The following is a 13,895-nucleotide window of genomic DNA, read 5'->3' as shown; positions in this document are numbered from 1 at the left end:
TCTGTTCTCAACATGTGGCAAAGAGAATGTCATCTCTCATCTTGAGGACTTGTTAGTGTTAGGTCAGAGGTTAGACTAGGTGATCTTGGAGGTCTCTTCCAACCTAGATGATTCTGTGATCTGGCACTCAATGGACAGGAGACTCACGCTAGCTTGATCCCTTATTTCCAATGAGCACAAATCTGATGATGCACGCCTTGAAGCATGCGAGGGAATGTAAAGACTGGATTCACCTTGGAATCAGTTCAACTGGTCAACTCCCAAAAGGCTGCTAATCCTGAAATCCAGACTGGCTTCCACTCCACTTTTATCACAGGCTAAGAGAAGATGAACAGACATTTTCCTTTTCAATGCAGGGGACATCTACTTTCTGGAAAGATGTAGCCACAAATACCAGTCTGAATTTCAATCTCAGCAGAGAGGCCTGAATATAAAAGCCTATTAGACTTCACATGAAAACTGAGCTCCTTTTCTTGATCTATCACAGTTAAAAATACTAGTGAGCAAAGCCTCATAAATCATCCCCAACTGGCTGGTGAAGCACCATCAGCAAAAGCAGCACATGGCTAAAGCACAGATGGCTACCTACATCTGTTTGTGCTCCCTATCACATTTACTGCATTTAAACTTTGTTTAGAAAATACTATGGGGCCAAATCGCTGAATCTGGCCAAACTACGTTAACTGCAGAACTGGTGTGATGACCACTTCAAGCCAACAAGAGCAGGAGCCACCTTAATCTTTGATGAAACTCCGGATGATTGAAGGGCTGATCTAAAGTTACGCCACCTGAAGCACACCCTCCAAATATTACACCATTCACTGTATGGGAGCACGTGGTGAAGCAGACACTCAATGCCATCTTTCACCAACTTCACAGGACAAAACAAGACAACCCAAGAACATGTGCCACACCTAGCTCAAGCCCCTCAGTGTAGGCATTAACCAGCAGCAGCCTCTTAATTCTACATGTTGGAAACACCTTACTCAATACGATAACAGCAAAGAGAAAGGAGTCTACAGCACTTCAGGCCAAGATTCCTACATCCATTTTAAAATGCAGGTATTTGCACAGAATATAAGCTGGGCAGGAGCTTGGACCTACATGCCACAAAAGTGCTTGTGGGTCTTTAACGACCACAAGCTTTCACTATTCATCTCAAAAGAAAGCAGACACCTTAATCAGCACCAGACCCAGCTGCAGACTCGATGACTCAGTGCTCACTTAGAAAGCAAAGTACCTACCACCTGCAGCAGTTTATATTTGCTTAGGAAAAAATCTCCCCATACTACCAGCACTGCCCATCTAAACTCATGACCTACCAGAGCAGTGTACAATAAGACTCTGGGCAACAGAGTTGCACCCATGAAATCGTGCCAACCAGCACAGTACTTTAATTATTTCACTGACTACTCAGCAGTTCCTACTGGTCTGTAGTTCCATTTCATTATCTAGGTTTCAATGTCATTTTCTGACACAAGCTACAGTATATGTTATTGCTGTTCCAAAAACAGGAAAAAAGTGTCCAAATGAGAACATTCAGAGGCACAGTAAGCCAAAAATAATGGATCAGAGGGTAATTTTGACCACCTATTAACAGAGAAACTTTGTAGTTGTTTTATTGAATACACGCCACTGAATGACTATACTGAAATACTGAGTGTACCCTCAATTAAAATGTCCAGAAAAACACTCATTTTTACTCAGTGGAGAATTCAAGGCTCACATCACAGCCTGACAGTTTCAGAAGCCTACAGTGAAGCAAGTATGTTTTTTTAAGCTGCCTCACAACTGTTTCACATTGAATTTGTAGATGTGCTGCCAGACACATCAGAGATACCAGGAAAGAAGTAGAGAGGAAGAACCCCTCTGAAAATGGCAAGGAGATATGCTACAAGAATTCCAGGAGGAGAGACATATCTGCAAAATCAGGTGGTCTAATTTCCTGCATCAAAAGACAATCCCCAGTTCCAGGTTTGGAAGTTCAGTGAGCCTGAACCACGAGAAGCATCATACCTGAGTTATTCTCCATAACAGTGTAAATCAATTTGCAAACTCTCAGCAGCAGCATGACTTTCTTTTCAGGCGAATACATTTTCTGCATGGTCATGAACTTGACTTTAATCTTTTCAACATCCACAAAGTCTGGTGTTGGAACAAACACGCCCAGCTCCTGAGGATTCCTCTGGCGCACCAGCTGCAGGTTTTCCTTAAGCTGTTTCCAAGAACCATCTGCAGTATGAAACTCTTTCAACATCGCTTCAATGTGGCCCTTCAACGGCTTCAGAATGCACTTATGCATGGCCTTCTCCAAGACAACATCTGCAACAAGAAACACAAGCCCAGCTGATTCCCTCCTCTAGAGCAGAGCAAGTGTTAATACAACCATTTCCAAAAGAGACATTGTAGAGAAAAAAAATGCCAAGGTCAATTTATTACACAGGCTGAGTTTCCAGATGTTTGTTGACAAGAAAACAAGAATGCAGAGCACAATCTGTATTGCATTTTTATTTACGGCAATCTGGTAAAATACAAAACAAACCAACCACCACCAGCAATGACAAATAAACCCACAGACTGGAGTTTACAGACTGACAAAGAAGAGCTGTGGCTCCAGTTCACTTTTTTCTTTTGTTGGCCAGAAGTCTGAGTTTTATTTTACTTTGAGCTTAGTCTAACTCCCAAACTTAAAACACGGTCAAAAACATAACTTCTGTCTGCTTTGGCAAGAAGTCCTATCTTTTTTGCATTGTTTCCATCAAACTGTAACTCAAGGTCTCCTAAAAACTTGGCTCAGCTTTAAGATCTTTATGAACTTGGACAGATTATGGGCCTTAAACTATAAATGAAAACCAAGCTGTGTTTGTCCCGTTTCAGATTTCATCATGCAAGATTACATACAGCTTTGTCATCAACTTTAAAGTTCTTTCTTTGGCAATAGTGTGCACGTGGTACAGTAAACACTCTTTATTTTTAAATTCTTGTTCTACTCAAGTTTAACATTCATAACTCTGCTTTCAAAGTTATGACCACATCAATAGCAAACCCTGCAAACCTTCACTTCATAAGCTAATTTCCTCTCCCACTAAGTATCCGTATGGCAGCATAGCTCACGTTAATTATTTGCATTCATTATTTGCACCATACGCAACTCCCACAAGCATGAAAGGAACTGGGGACCTTTCAGCCTGGCCACTGCCCCAACACACCCTGACCACAGGGCAGGACAGAAACCCAGGGTAGGCAGACGTACTTGGGGAACACAGGGACCAGCGGTGGGAAGAGGAGAGGCCCGGCATCACTGCTCCATCACACATTTATATACAAGCTTGCAGTGGACATTCCTGATATTAACGGTGACTCATTAGTTTCATCAACCTTGTACCCTTTCTGGGGTCCTTTAATTTCAGATTAAACCCTTTGCTTCTTCCTATGTGTTTCTCATAGACTGCAATCTGTTCCTTCTCTCCCCTCATTTTTTCCCCCTTACTTTTAGAAATTGCAGACTATTTCTACAGCTCGAGACTTATTTCCAACAAGCAGTTACTTCTATTTTCTTTGCCTTATTCTTTCAGACAACATTTATTTTATCCTTGTTCAGCCATTTTTCTTTTTGGGTTTTCATGTCTTACCTCTCTTTTCCACACCTACTTCTCTTATGGTGCCTTTGCTCCATACATAGCCTTTATTCTGCGTTTATCTGGCATGCAATTCCCAAATTTCTGACTGTACTGCAAGTTCCCATCTCCCTTTCCCCAATTCCACTGGGACTCTTGTAGCTTTTTGTTGCTACTTTCCCTTCCTGAGACACTCATGGACATGGCAAAGCCAGGTCTGCTTTATTCCCTGATGCTTTAAAGGCGTCTGGGTTACTATCACCACGCAGATTGCAAGAGCTGCTGGAAGGGAAAAAGAGCAGACATGAGGACCAGTGTTTGCCCTCTGATTTTCCAGGTTTCCCTACAGTCACCAGTAAAGGTATGACCAGTCTGACAGATGATCACAACGGACCATCACACTGCGAAGAGCAGACCCAGCTTCCCATCCAAACAGCACCACCACCAATTGTACTGCAACAAGTGTCAACATTTCAAATGGCTCATCCTTATCTGCTGTAGTTGGTAGAGCCACACAGCTGCCACTGACAGCCATGCCAAACCCAGCCAGTAAGCCCAGCAAAGCAGAAGCACCACTTTCCCTTGCAGTGACCAAAACCACCTCTCCCTCCATCACCAAAGTTGTCCTCAGGGCCCATGGGGAAGAAATATTTTTCCACCAGGAGAAACACACAAATCTCACCTACAGGTATGCTAGCTGACTACATTTCTCCAGAGTACACACAGCTCCCTATTAGCTTCACTGATACTGAATTTTCTGGCTATTCTGTTTATTTTGTTTTTACTGCCTGTCCACAATTTTTTGAATAGCAAAAACACTAACTGCTTTGCTTGTAAGCGGAACACCTCTGCAGTCTGCATTCCAACTGCCTGGTCTCGTTTAAGTCAGAATAAAGCAGTCAGTGCTGCCATAAACATATTAAGCGAGAGAACTCTCTATCCCCATGAAATTCAGCTACCATAGGCTTTCACCCAGTTCTGCACACAGAAAGTTAGTCATCTTGATGACTTTGGTCACCACCACATTTGGTCACAGGATGCTCAAGAAACTGTGAAGAATTCAGTATGAAGACTTGGTCTGATAGCGAGGGAGCTACCCTGGGGTACGAGACCCATACGCTTCTGTGACCAATCCCTACAGGCTCTAGCCTGGGGCTGGTTCAGCTGCTGCCTGCAGTATCAGTACGGAGTGAGCTCCTTCTGCTGCCCATCTCCAGAGGCTGAAAGGGCTGGATACCGCTGGTAGGCTTTGTAGGAAAATTCCTTGGTGGGTGCCAGGCTTGTTGTTATCTGTTGGCAAGAAGTGGAAGCCTCAGATCTTCTGCCCTCAGCAAGTTAGTGCCACTCCTGCAGCTTCCAGTACAGATCAGTCGTATTTTTACAGCACTGCAAGATGGGGAGGTGGCAGTTCTTTATTATCTGCAGTTCACCACAGGCTACAAAAGCAGCGTCTAGAAACCACTTCAAATTTACCCAGTCTACATTCCACAGTTCCTCAGGGAACTCAAACCGATTTGCAGCAACCCAGAGGAAGAGAGCAGATAATTCACGCAGCTGTGCTCAAAGCTCTGCACAAGGCAGTGTGCAGCAGCTCCCTTCCTTGGTAAATAAAAGATGGAAAAGCATCCCAGTACTTGCTAAGGGATCACTGCTCAAGGCTCTTCTTGAGGGTATCTGTGCTGTTAACAGGTTGAATAGATAAAAACAGGATTGGCTATCTAGTAAAGCATCTTTCAGTACTGTTCAGCATCTGTATTACAGCTAATAGGAGACAAATGAAACCACAAAGCTGAGATTCCAAAGAGACACTAACACTGTCTCAGCTTGGTAAGGACAGAGGAAAGACTGGGAATTAATGTAGCAGGTTTGCATATAAGTAGCCAATAAATAAGGAAGTAAGACATGACAATGTATCCATGTTTTTTTTCTTTGTTGTTGGTATTTCTAGTAGTTTATATATATATATATATATATATATTCAAGGCAAAACAAACAAAAAATCCCTTTTCTTCTCCCTTATGCATTTCTGGCACAAGCGTAAGAACCACAGAGTTCTGCCTTCAAGTTAAAAAGTGGCAAACTTTAGCAAGCTGATGAGGCCAAAAGCATAGCAAGATTCATAAAGATCGGAGTGTTTTGGTTTTTCCCCCCATGGTCAATAATATCCATATTTATCCTAATTAATATTAAAACTATTAATAGATTTATTAATAGCCCAACCCGAGCCCCAGCAGGGCGCTCAGCACCACGTCCAGGCGGCTCCTGAAGGTCTCCAGGACCTGGCTTGTGCCAGGGCTGCGGCACCTGCCCAGCACAGAAGTGCTCCTGGTGTTTGAGGGGCACCTCCTGCATTCCAGTTTGTGCCTGCTGCCTCTTGTGCTGTCTCCAGGCACCACTGAGAAGAGCCTGGCTCTGCACCTCCCTTCGGGTGTTTATAAGGCATGGATGGGATGATACCCTGACCTCTTCTCCAGGCTGTGCAGCCCCCAGCCCTTTGGCCTCTCTGGCAGGAGAGGTGTTCCCGGCCCTCACTCACCTCAGTGGCCCTGCACTGGACTCTTTCCAGGTCATGTGTGTGTCTCTACTGACCTTCGGGGTGCACAACTGGACACAGTACATCAGGTAGTAATTCATTAATAACAACATTCAAATAATAATCTGTACTATTATTAAAGCCCAGAAGGACAGCATTCCTTGTGATCTGGGTCTTAGACCAATATTCACCATCACTGGACACCTATAACCATGTTTGGGATCAGACCATCCAACTATTTACCCTTTCATCTGAACTGCTGTTACTGGCCCTTTCAAAGAAAGTGGCTCCAGGATTTGATCCCACAAAATGATTCCCTGCCAGCAGCAGCTTTCACTATTTCTAATGGCCATAAAAAGTATAGGAGGGTCTCCCAGACAAATTAACGTCTACAGGTTGAGGATCGAGGACTGATCCTTTCAGTTAATAGCTCTGCATATTTCTCAGACCCAAACCAGGAACAGAACCCGCTCCTTACTACAGTAAAATCAATTTGTTTTTAAATATCAAATAATCCCAGGGTGCTCAATATTTCAAAAAACTAAACAGACAAAAGAAAAAAAATTAATAATAATTTGAGTTAGGCTCCATTTAGTGATCCTGAAATGGTAAATACCATTTATAATTAGCCTCTAGCCTCAAAATGGGAACTGGAAATGCTTTGATAAATGAATTGCAAAGCCAGCCAGCTAGTTTCGTTGTGACTTGTGGAAACACATCTGTATCCTATGCTGACATGCTGTTATTTTTTTTCACTGAAAACCACACAAATCTGAATCTAGAGAGAACAACATATTAGTCATAGTAAATGTCCTTATGCACCCTCTTTACAACCCTCACTGCCTGGAATTGTACTTGCTCACCTCTTCCAGGATGTCACCTTAAAACCTTCTCTAAACTGTGAATTTAAAGCCTTCTCTGTTCCCTGTTAACAGCTAGCATTGCTCCACTGAGATTACCTGTCAGTTTCCAGTCCCCAGATTTACACACAAGCCCTGTTTATCACTGATAATGGCCAAACCATTCTTTTGTAATAGGACTCAGTGGAGAGAGAGAACGAGCCTGGGATCCATCACAAAAAGGCACCATTCTGCATAAGCAACATCATCGCTTGGGAGTCTGAAAGCAAAAGATTGCTTTGTTACACCACAGGCATGCAAATGCAGGACATTTGACTATACTGCATTTGCTTTGTTTTAGATTTTCACTAGTACCTTGTGTGTTTGTAGGCTGACACTAATACCAACCTACAGTTTATGTCAGGATGGCCAGGTGTCTTGTTCCTGGTAGATGCCGACAAGCGACCAGGGAAGAAAGGTCTCCAAGATAAACCTCCCCCTCATTTTGCTTACATAAAGCACAGCAGTGAGTCACAGACATTGGTTTTAGGTTCGTTTTGCTTCAATCAGACAAGCCATGGGTTATTTAAAACTCACCCCATGGCTGTGTGGTGAGTGTGTGTTCTCTTCAAAAAGTAGTAATAAAGGAGCAGGGGAATAAGACACAAAGCAAACCAAATGGATGGTCAGGAAAGAACTGAACCCACTGTTTCTGCCCAGTGCTTTTACCACTGCTTCCTGCTTTCCTGACCCCCCTGCTCCACTAATGAAAGGAGAAGTACAGGGGAACAGTGGTCGGCCCCAGCTCAACACCAAAAGGTACAAAGATGAACAACTGGGGGGGAATGCAAAACAAAACAAATGCTTAAGCACCTAGAAAGTAACCCAGTGCTAAAAACCAGCTAACATGAGGATTTTCAAGAAGAAATAATGGCATTCCATTCTAATTCCTTTAGGATAATTAGCTCAAAGAAGAAGGGAGCAGTTGGTGAGCTGTATCTTGACCTTTTTAAGACCCTCAACCCTATTCCATGCAACTTTCCTATAAGCAAACAAGGTCTATATCAAATATGGTGTAGCTGTAATTATTATAAGGTGGGTACATGAATGGGTGCAAAAAATACTGCATTTGCTGGGAGCCCAATTACCAACAGCTGACTGTCAAACACACACAAAAAATGAAAATTAGTATGACCTATGGTTCTTAGCAAGAAGAACGCAAAGGCAAAAGCACAAAATGAAACATGATCAAGCAGGATGCAGTGTCGCCGAAGACAAACTGGATGTCAGTCCTTTTCCTGAAGCAAGCATTTTGACAGCAGGCTCTTAAGAAAATACACCCTCCAGTAAGATTTCCTAGCAGCAGGGTCATGCTTGAATGCCAGGAAGCAGTCCTGCTGCCGTGCTCAGAATGGGCATGGCCTGACTCTGCAGAGGCCAGCCAGCTGGAGCTGCAGAGGTCAGGCAGACCTGCACAGGGCTAGAAATCAGACCTGGGAGGCAGGATGAACAAAGCGAGCTTTTCAGTCCAAAAATGTGAATACTGAGGTGCCATATGACCACATCCTAGACATAAAAAGCTGCTGCAGTGGGGACTGCTGATTGCTTGCCTGCCCAGCAACAGGGGAGGTGGTGGTACGGGGCGGGGGGTAAACTGGCCAAGTAACCCACTGACTTTTCACAGCAGAAGTGAAACCCTTCTAGGCCTAGGAACAGCGAACAGGCTTTCCCAGGAGCCTCAGGACTCCTGGTCTACATGCAGAGGCTTTCGAGCGCTGCTCAGAGCTGCCACCACCAGAGCAGTGGGCCCATGCTCCTGAGCGCCTGCCAGCTCCTCAGGTCTGTCAGAGCCCTCCCCAGCCTGCTGCAACACGCAGTGTCAGAAAATTATGCGTTAGAAATATCAAAAGAAACAACAGGCAGCATTCTTTTCCCAGTTGACACTTTCTTGCCAAACCATTTAAACCTGACATTTCCTGGACTAGGCCCAGATTCAGGCATTGAGACTCGAGCTGCTCAGGTGTCAGGCACTGTTTGTGACACCTGATGATGGTGAGAGCCCACGTGATGCCCTTCTGCTCACAGCCAGGAAAGGAGGACACCAACACCAGCTCCCAAACATCTGCTACTTAAGCAGCTGTGGCCTGACAGGATCTGCTCTGACCAGCCCAGGTCTTTATGCTGGGGACACATATTCAGATGTTCACAACTTACTTATTTTAAGTTGTTTTGCACTCAGTCTCAAACAATAAAAAGCCAACAGCCTTAATTCAGTCCCAGCGCTAGGAATCCTACTGTTCCAGGAAGGGTTAAGAGCCTTCAGTGCTGAGATTAAGGGGCACCTGTCAGAAACCATTAGAGAGGCTGATACACATTCTCCTGATGACTTGGCAGAAATTAAATAGTTAGATAAGCTCCCTGACTGTGAAACTTAGAAGATCTCCCTACAGCATCTCTTGTCTGCAAGAGTCTGGAACTCAGTGAAGAAGCAGCTCTACAGGAAAAGCTATGCCATCACAAAGACCATTAAACAGACACAGAAATCCCAGACACCAGGGGCTTCACTAGGCCTGAGGGTCTGCTGCTCCAGCACATACTGAAATTCAGGAGACAGGGGGGATACAGTGAAGTCCAGGTGCCCCAGAGCAGGCGACTGGCAGGAGCAGTCCTGCAGGCTGGAAAGGGAGGCAAGGACTGGCAGTCACCAGGCTTGACCAGAGCCTCCAAGCTCTGACATCTACTCACTACCACCATGGGACAGTACGTAGAAAAAGCAGCATTTTCCCAGCACTGCAAATCCAGCCAAAGGCTGACGCATTGAGGCAACACCTGCAGCACAAAAGCATAGGCTGACAAGAAAGGATAATTGACTACTTACAAAGTTAAAATCTCGGCTGCAGTTCTGTACTGAAATAGTCAAGAAAATACCCGGATAACAGGCAGGGCTACATTTTAAGAGTCCTCTGTTAGGGATCTCTGTTAGGGATGACTAAATCTTGCTGCCGCATAGTTATCTGCTGAGATGAGCAACATCTGATGCTCCTGATCACTGTGGCTGTTTCCAGGCTCAAGCAATAGGCAGCAGACAATTCAAAAGCAAGTTCATTTGTTTAAACTACCCTGCTTTACACATTAATTGCACTTAATCACATGACCAGAGCCAGACTTTCTGTCGTTGAAGAAAACCAACGTAATTACATTTCATAACTTCAGCTACTCCAAACTACTGAAACATTTAAAAGCAGATATCATTTTGCCAATCTTCAGAGACCCAGTCTGATTTAACCACACCCTTACAACAAAAAGTACAAGTCAAATCAAGCTTTGACCAAACCACTAGTAAATACAGTTCTGTATTCCTATGACATATAGCCAGTATTCAGCATTCTGCAGAAATACAGGGGACGAGGCCTCCCCCCCCCACATTGTTCCATTTGCCTTTTTCTTCCACGTAACACACACCTAATATTCTTTAATAATCTAGCAAAAACATTACACTTCTTCAAAAGAGTCTCAGTCTGGAGGACACTCAGTGTATATTTGCTTTAGCCATGCTTTTTACTTTTCCTTGACTTTGCATAAATGAAGTTGAGATTACATGAGAATACTTCCTCTCAGTCAAGGACAGACAGAAATGTCAACATAAAATCACCCTCTACTCCCAGAGAAAGAACTATCCTGCCAGTTTTGCACTGGGTGAACTGTTGGGACACTGGGTTATAGCAGAAAAACAAGCAAATTTGGACTAAGTGAGCTCACAAGGAAAGTATTTTGCCTTGAGGGATGTTTACCTCCTTAAAGTGGCTTATAGGCTCTTTTACAAATACTGCTTAACCTCAACAAGACAGAGAGAGGGACAGTGAGATTTTACGCAGCAACAATGATTTCACTTTGGTGGATATACAGTCTCTCCCTGTTGATAAAACATGTATTCAAGCCTATAGCTCATCTGCAACCATTTATAAGCACATACATGCAACAGAGAGGTATAAAAATCCCGAGATTAGCATCCCCTTCTCTCTTGCTCGTGTTTTTGTTTTGTTTTGTTTTGTTTGTTTGTTTTTTAAACTAACTTTTTAGTTGGCTTCAACTGTGAGGACAGTGCATTTTTGCTAGGGGTGAATGAGACTGTTGGGATGAATTAAATTTATTTTCAAAGTAAATTGCTACACAATGCCTCTCTGCTCTTAACCATCACCAGTTTCTGATAAATTCTTGTATGGCTACAATGCATACTTAACATATAGTTAAAATTGCCACAGTTTTGGTCCAAGGCATCTAGAAATGTATGAGCCCAACTGAGGAAAAAAAAAATACAAAATCCCTTATTTGCTGGTGCATGTATCATTAACAGTACTGCAGATTAAAAAAAAAAATCATGGGTAAAAAGTTCAACAACCACTGTTGTTATTTTATGGATTTTTTTTATTTTTTACGAATAACTTTGTAGCATAGCTCTGAGTTATGGTTTGGGGTTTTGTTCCACCTCCCCCCCCCCCCCCCCCCAAAGACAATTCAAATACTCACCAGCTTGAATTCTGCTAGCAAAGTCAACCTCACCTTCCCAGACCAGCACAAAACCCATCACTATAAACATAGATTATACATTTTTACCTTCCCCCAAAATACAGCACAACGTTCCTTACCTATTTGGTCCTCTGGAATCAGTGATTCGATTGGGGGATCAAGTTCGGAGCTTTGGGACAAATAATTCTTGACTTGGGTCATGAACTGCCGAATCGTTTGCAGCATATCGGTGCTCGAAACGTGGCACTCCTTGTTTTCCTGGAGAAAGCTGATATAGTCCTGCACTAGGCACCCAAAATAAGTGCGTTTATCTTGAGACATCTCTGCAATCTTCTTAATCATCCTCTTTTCGGGGGTCATGAAGGAACTGAAAACTCCACTAACTTTCCGTAGCTGAGATTTCACAATCTTGGGGAGAACAAACGAACTGTTTCTTTTCTTCTTGGGCTTCAACGGAGGTGCCATGCTCTCTTGGTCGCTTTCTCCCTCAAAATCCTCCAGGCTGCTGTTAGTGTCACCCTCATAGCCAAACAACGGCATGCTCCGATCGAAGTCCAGCGAGTCTGACGAGGAGGTGGAAATGCTCATGTCGCTCAGCCTCTGCCTGCCTCCATTCCGGGGTACGTGTGACTCAGAGCTGGTAGCTACACTCTTCTTGGAGGCTGCTAGAGCCGGCTCAGGCAGGGTTTCGCCCAGAATGCCAGCAGCTTCCGGGACAGGCACAGAGCTGCAGGCAGGTCGAATTACCGCTGCAGTCTTTGCGCTACCTTCCACCTCCACACAAACAGCCTGCTTCTTTAGCCGGGGAGGCGGAATAGGGGCTGGTTTATTCTGCAGCAAATCCAAGTCTCTCTCTTTCTTATGGTTGACTGTTTCTGGCATGCTCGCCTGCTTTATAGTCCTGGAAAGCTGTGGACTCGTGAGGATACTATTAATAGAAGGAGGTGGTGGCCGGGGTGGTGGGGAGCGAGGCCTCTCAGTGCCATTCAAGTCCTGAGATCTCAGGCTCTGCCTTTTCAGGCTTCCACTGACATCCTGGCTGTGCACTTTTAAGAAGAGTGGATTAATGAAACACAGCGCTCCGTTGGTCTGGCTGCACTCCAGCTCTGAAGGCGTTCTGGTTCGTATAGAATGCACTCCATTTATAAGGCAGAGCTGACGTGAGCCTTTACAAGCACTGTCTAAAGGCACAGGCCTACGGGGAAGTGAAGGATCCAGGGGGTTGCTGTTAGCCGGAGACCTCCAAAAGTCTAAAAATCATCATTGCGTTAATGTAAGAATGCAAAAAAGCACACAGATGGCTTTCAAAACATTCAGCTCAACACAAACAGCTTCAAGTAATATGAAATTCAGACAAGCTTTTATTAAGTCAAGAAAAAAATATCCCAGTGAGCCTCTAGAAGCACTACCAGACATAACTGTATGCTATACTCCTGGTGCTGCTCTTACTCATTTATATATTTCATGACCAATGCATAGTTTCAAATCAGACCAGAGAATTAGGCTTAAAATAAGCTGAGCATCACAGAAAGGAACAGAGACTAACACAGCAATCCTTAGCAATTTGAGGCTAAAATGGAGTAAAAACCAATTACTAGCATCTCAATCAGGAGGAATAAGCCTAGGTTCTCAGCTGGTATTAATTCACTCCATTAAACAGAACAGAATTGGGCTGATCTACACCAGCTGACAGCCACTTACAACAACAACAGAAATTTTCCATTTTGTTTCCTCTTAAAGTGAGCAAACAAAACTACAAATGAAAAGACGGCTCGCTTTTTCCTGCATTGGGTGCAACATAGTCTTTAGCTATGCAGAACAAATGCTGGTGTCTCCTTAGGAGTGCTGGCCTGCAGCCCTGTTTGCAATGGTGACACAGTTTGTCTGAGGTTTTAGATACTCAGCAGCACAGAAATAGACCGAATGTGCCATCCCAGAACAGCACAGGGTGGAAAACCTCTGCTAAACCAGCAAGTTTCAGCTGCTGCCTCTTGTCCCAGCAAAGCATCAGCATGTTTGTGAAACTGAGTCAACAGTAAAGCCCATCAGTTCATGAAACTAAAAAGACTGAAACCAGACAAGCCCTTGAGGACAACAACCACACTGAAACAAGTGAAGAATACCAAAGGCAGACTTTGCTCAAGTTTGCCAGTCTTGACACAGCCTCTTTTCCTCTAGTGCCAAGATACCTTATGTTGATTGTTGAGCAAAAGTAGGCCCAACTGCATGAACGCCAAATGCTCCTTGGCAGGATCCATGCCTGACAAGTGGGGCCTTGCCTACAGGGCAGAAGACAGGGAACAGCCCCTGGTGATAGGCTGCTGCCAGAGAACATATGTAAGGACAGACATATTTCTCTACGGAGTCATGCAATGCCCC

At 44.1% G+C, this 13,895-nt stretch overlaps 1 protein-coding gene across 17 annotated transcripts in view; it reads right to left on the bottom strand.

Moving 5' to 3' along the window:
• The window catches only part of RIN2 (Ras and Rab interactor 2), a 284,987-nt gene that overhangs the window by 7,206 nt on the left and 263,886 nt on the right, over positions 1 to 13,895 (bottom strand). For 16 of the 17 annotated variants that reach the window (XR_010830861.1, XM_066995455.1, XM_066995457.1 and 13 more), the window contains 2 exons: positions 11,636 to 12,766; positions 2,017 to 2,322 (listed from right to left, as the gene is read on the bottom strand). Coding sequence is in view for 16 of the 17 variants with exons in the window: in XM_066995455.1 (XP_066851556.1) it covers positions 2,017 to 2,322; positions 11,636 to 12,766 (1,437 nt within the window). In the remaining variant the exon portion in view is untranslated. The remainder of the gene's footprint in view (positions 1 to 2,016; positions 2,323 to 11,635; positions 12,767 to 13,895) is intronic. The other variant, XM_066995460.1, reaches the window with a different exon arrangement.

Source organism: Anser cygnoides, chromosome 3 (assembly GCF_040182565.1).
Source record: "Anser cygnoides isolate HZ-2024a breed goose chromosome 3, Taihu_goose_T2T_genome, whole genome shotgun sequence".
Taxonomy (NCBI): domain Eukaryota; kingdom Metazoa; phylum Chordata; class Aves; order Anseriformes; family Anatidae; genus Anser; species Anser cygnoides.
Note: the sequence above shows the minus strand (reverse complement) of the source record. Positions and strands in the feature narration are given on the sequence as shown.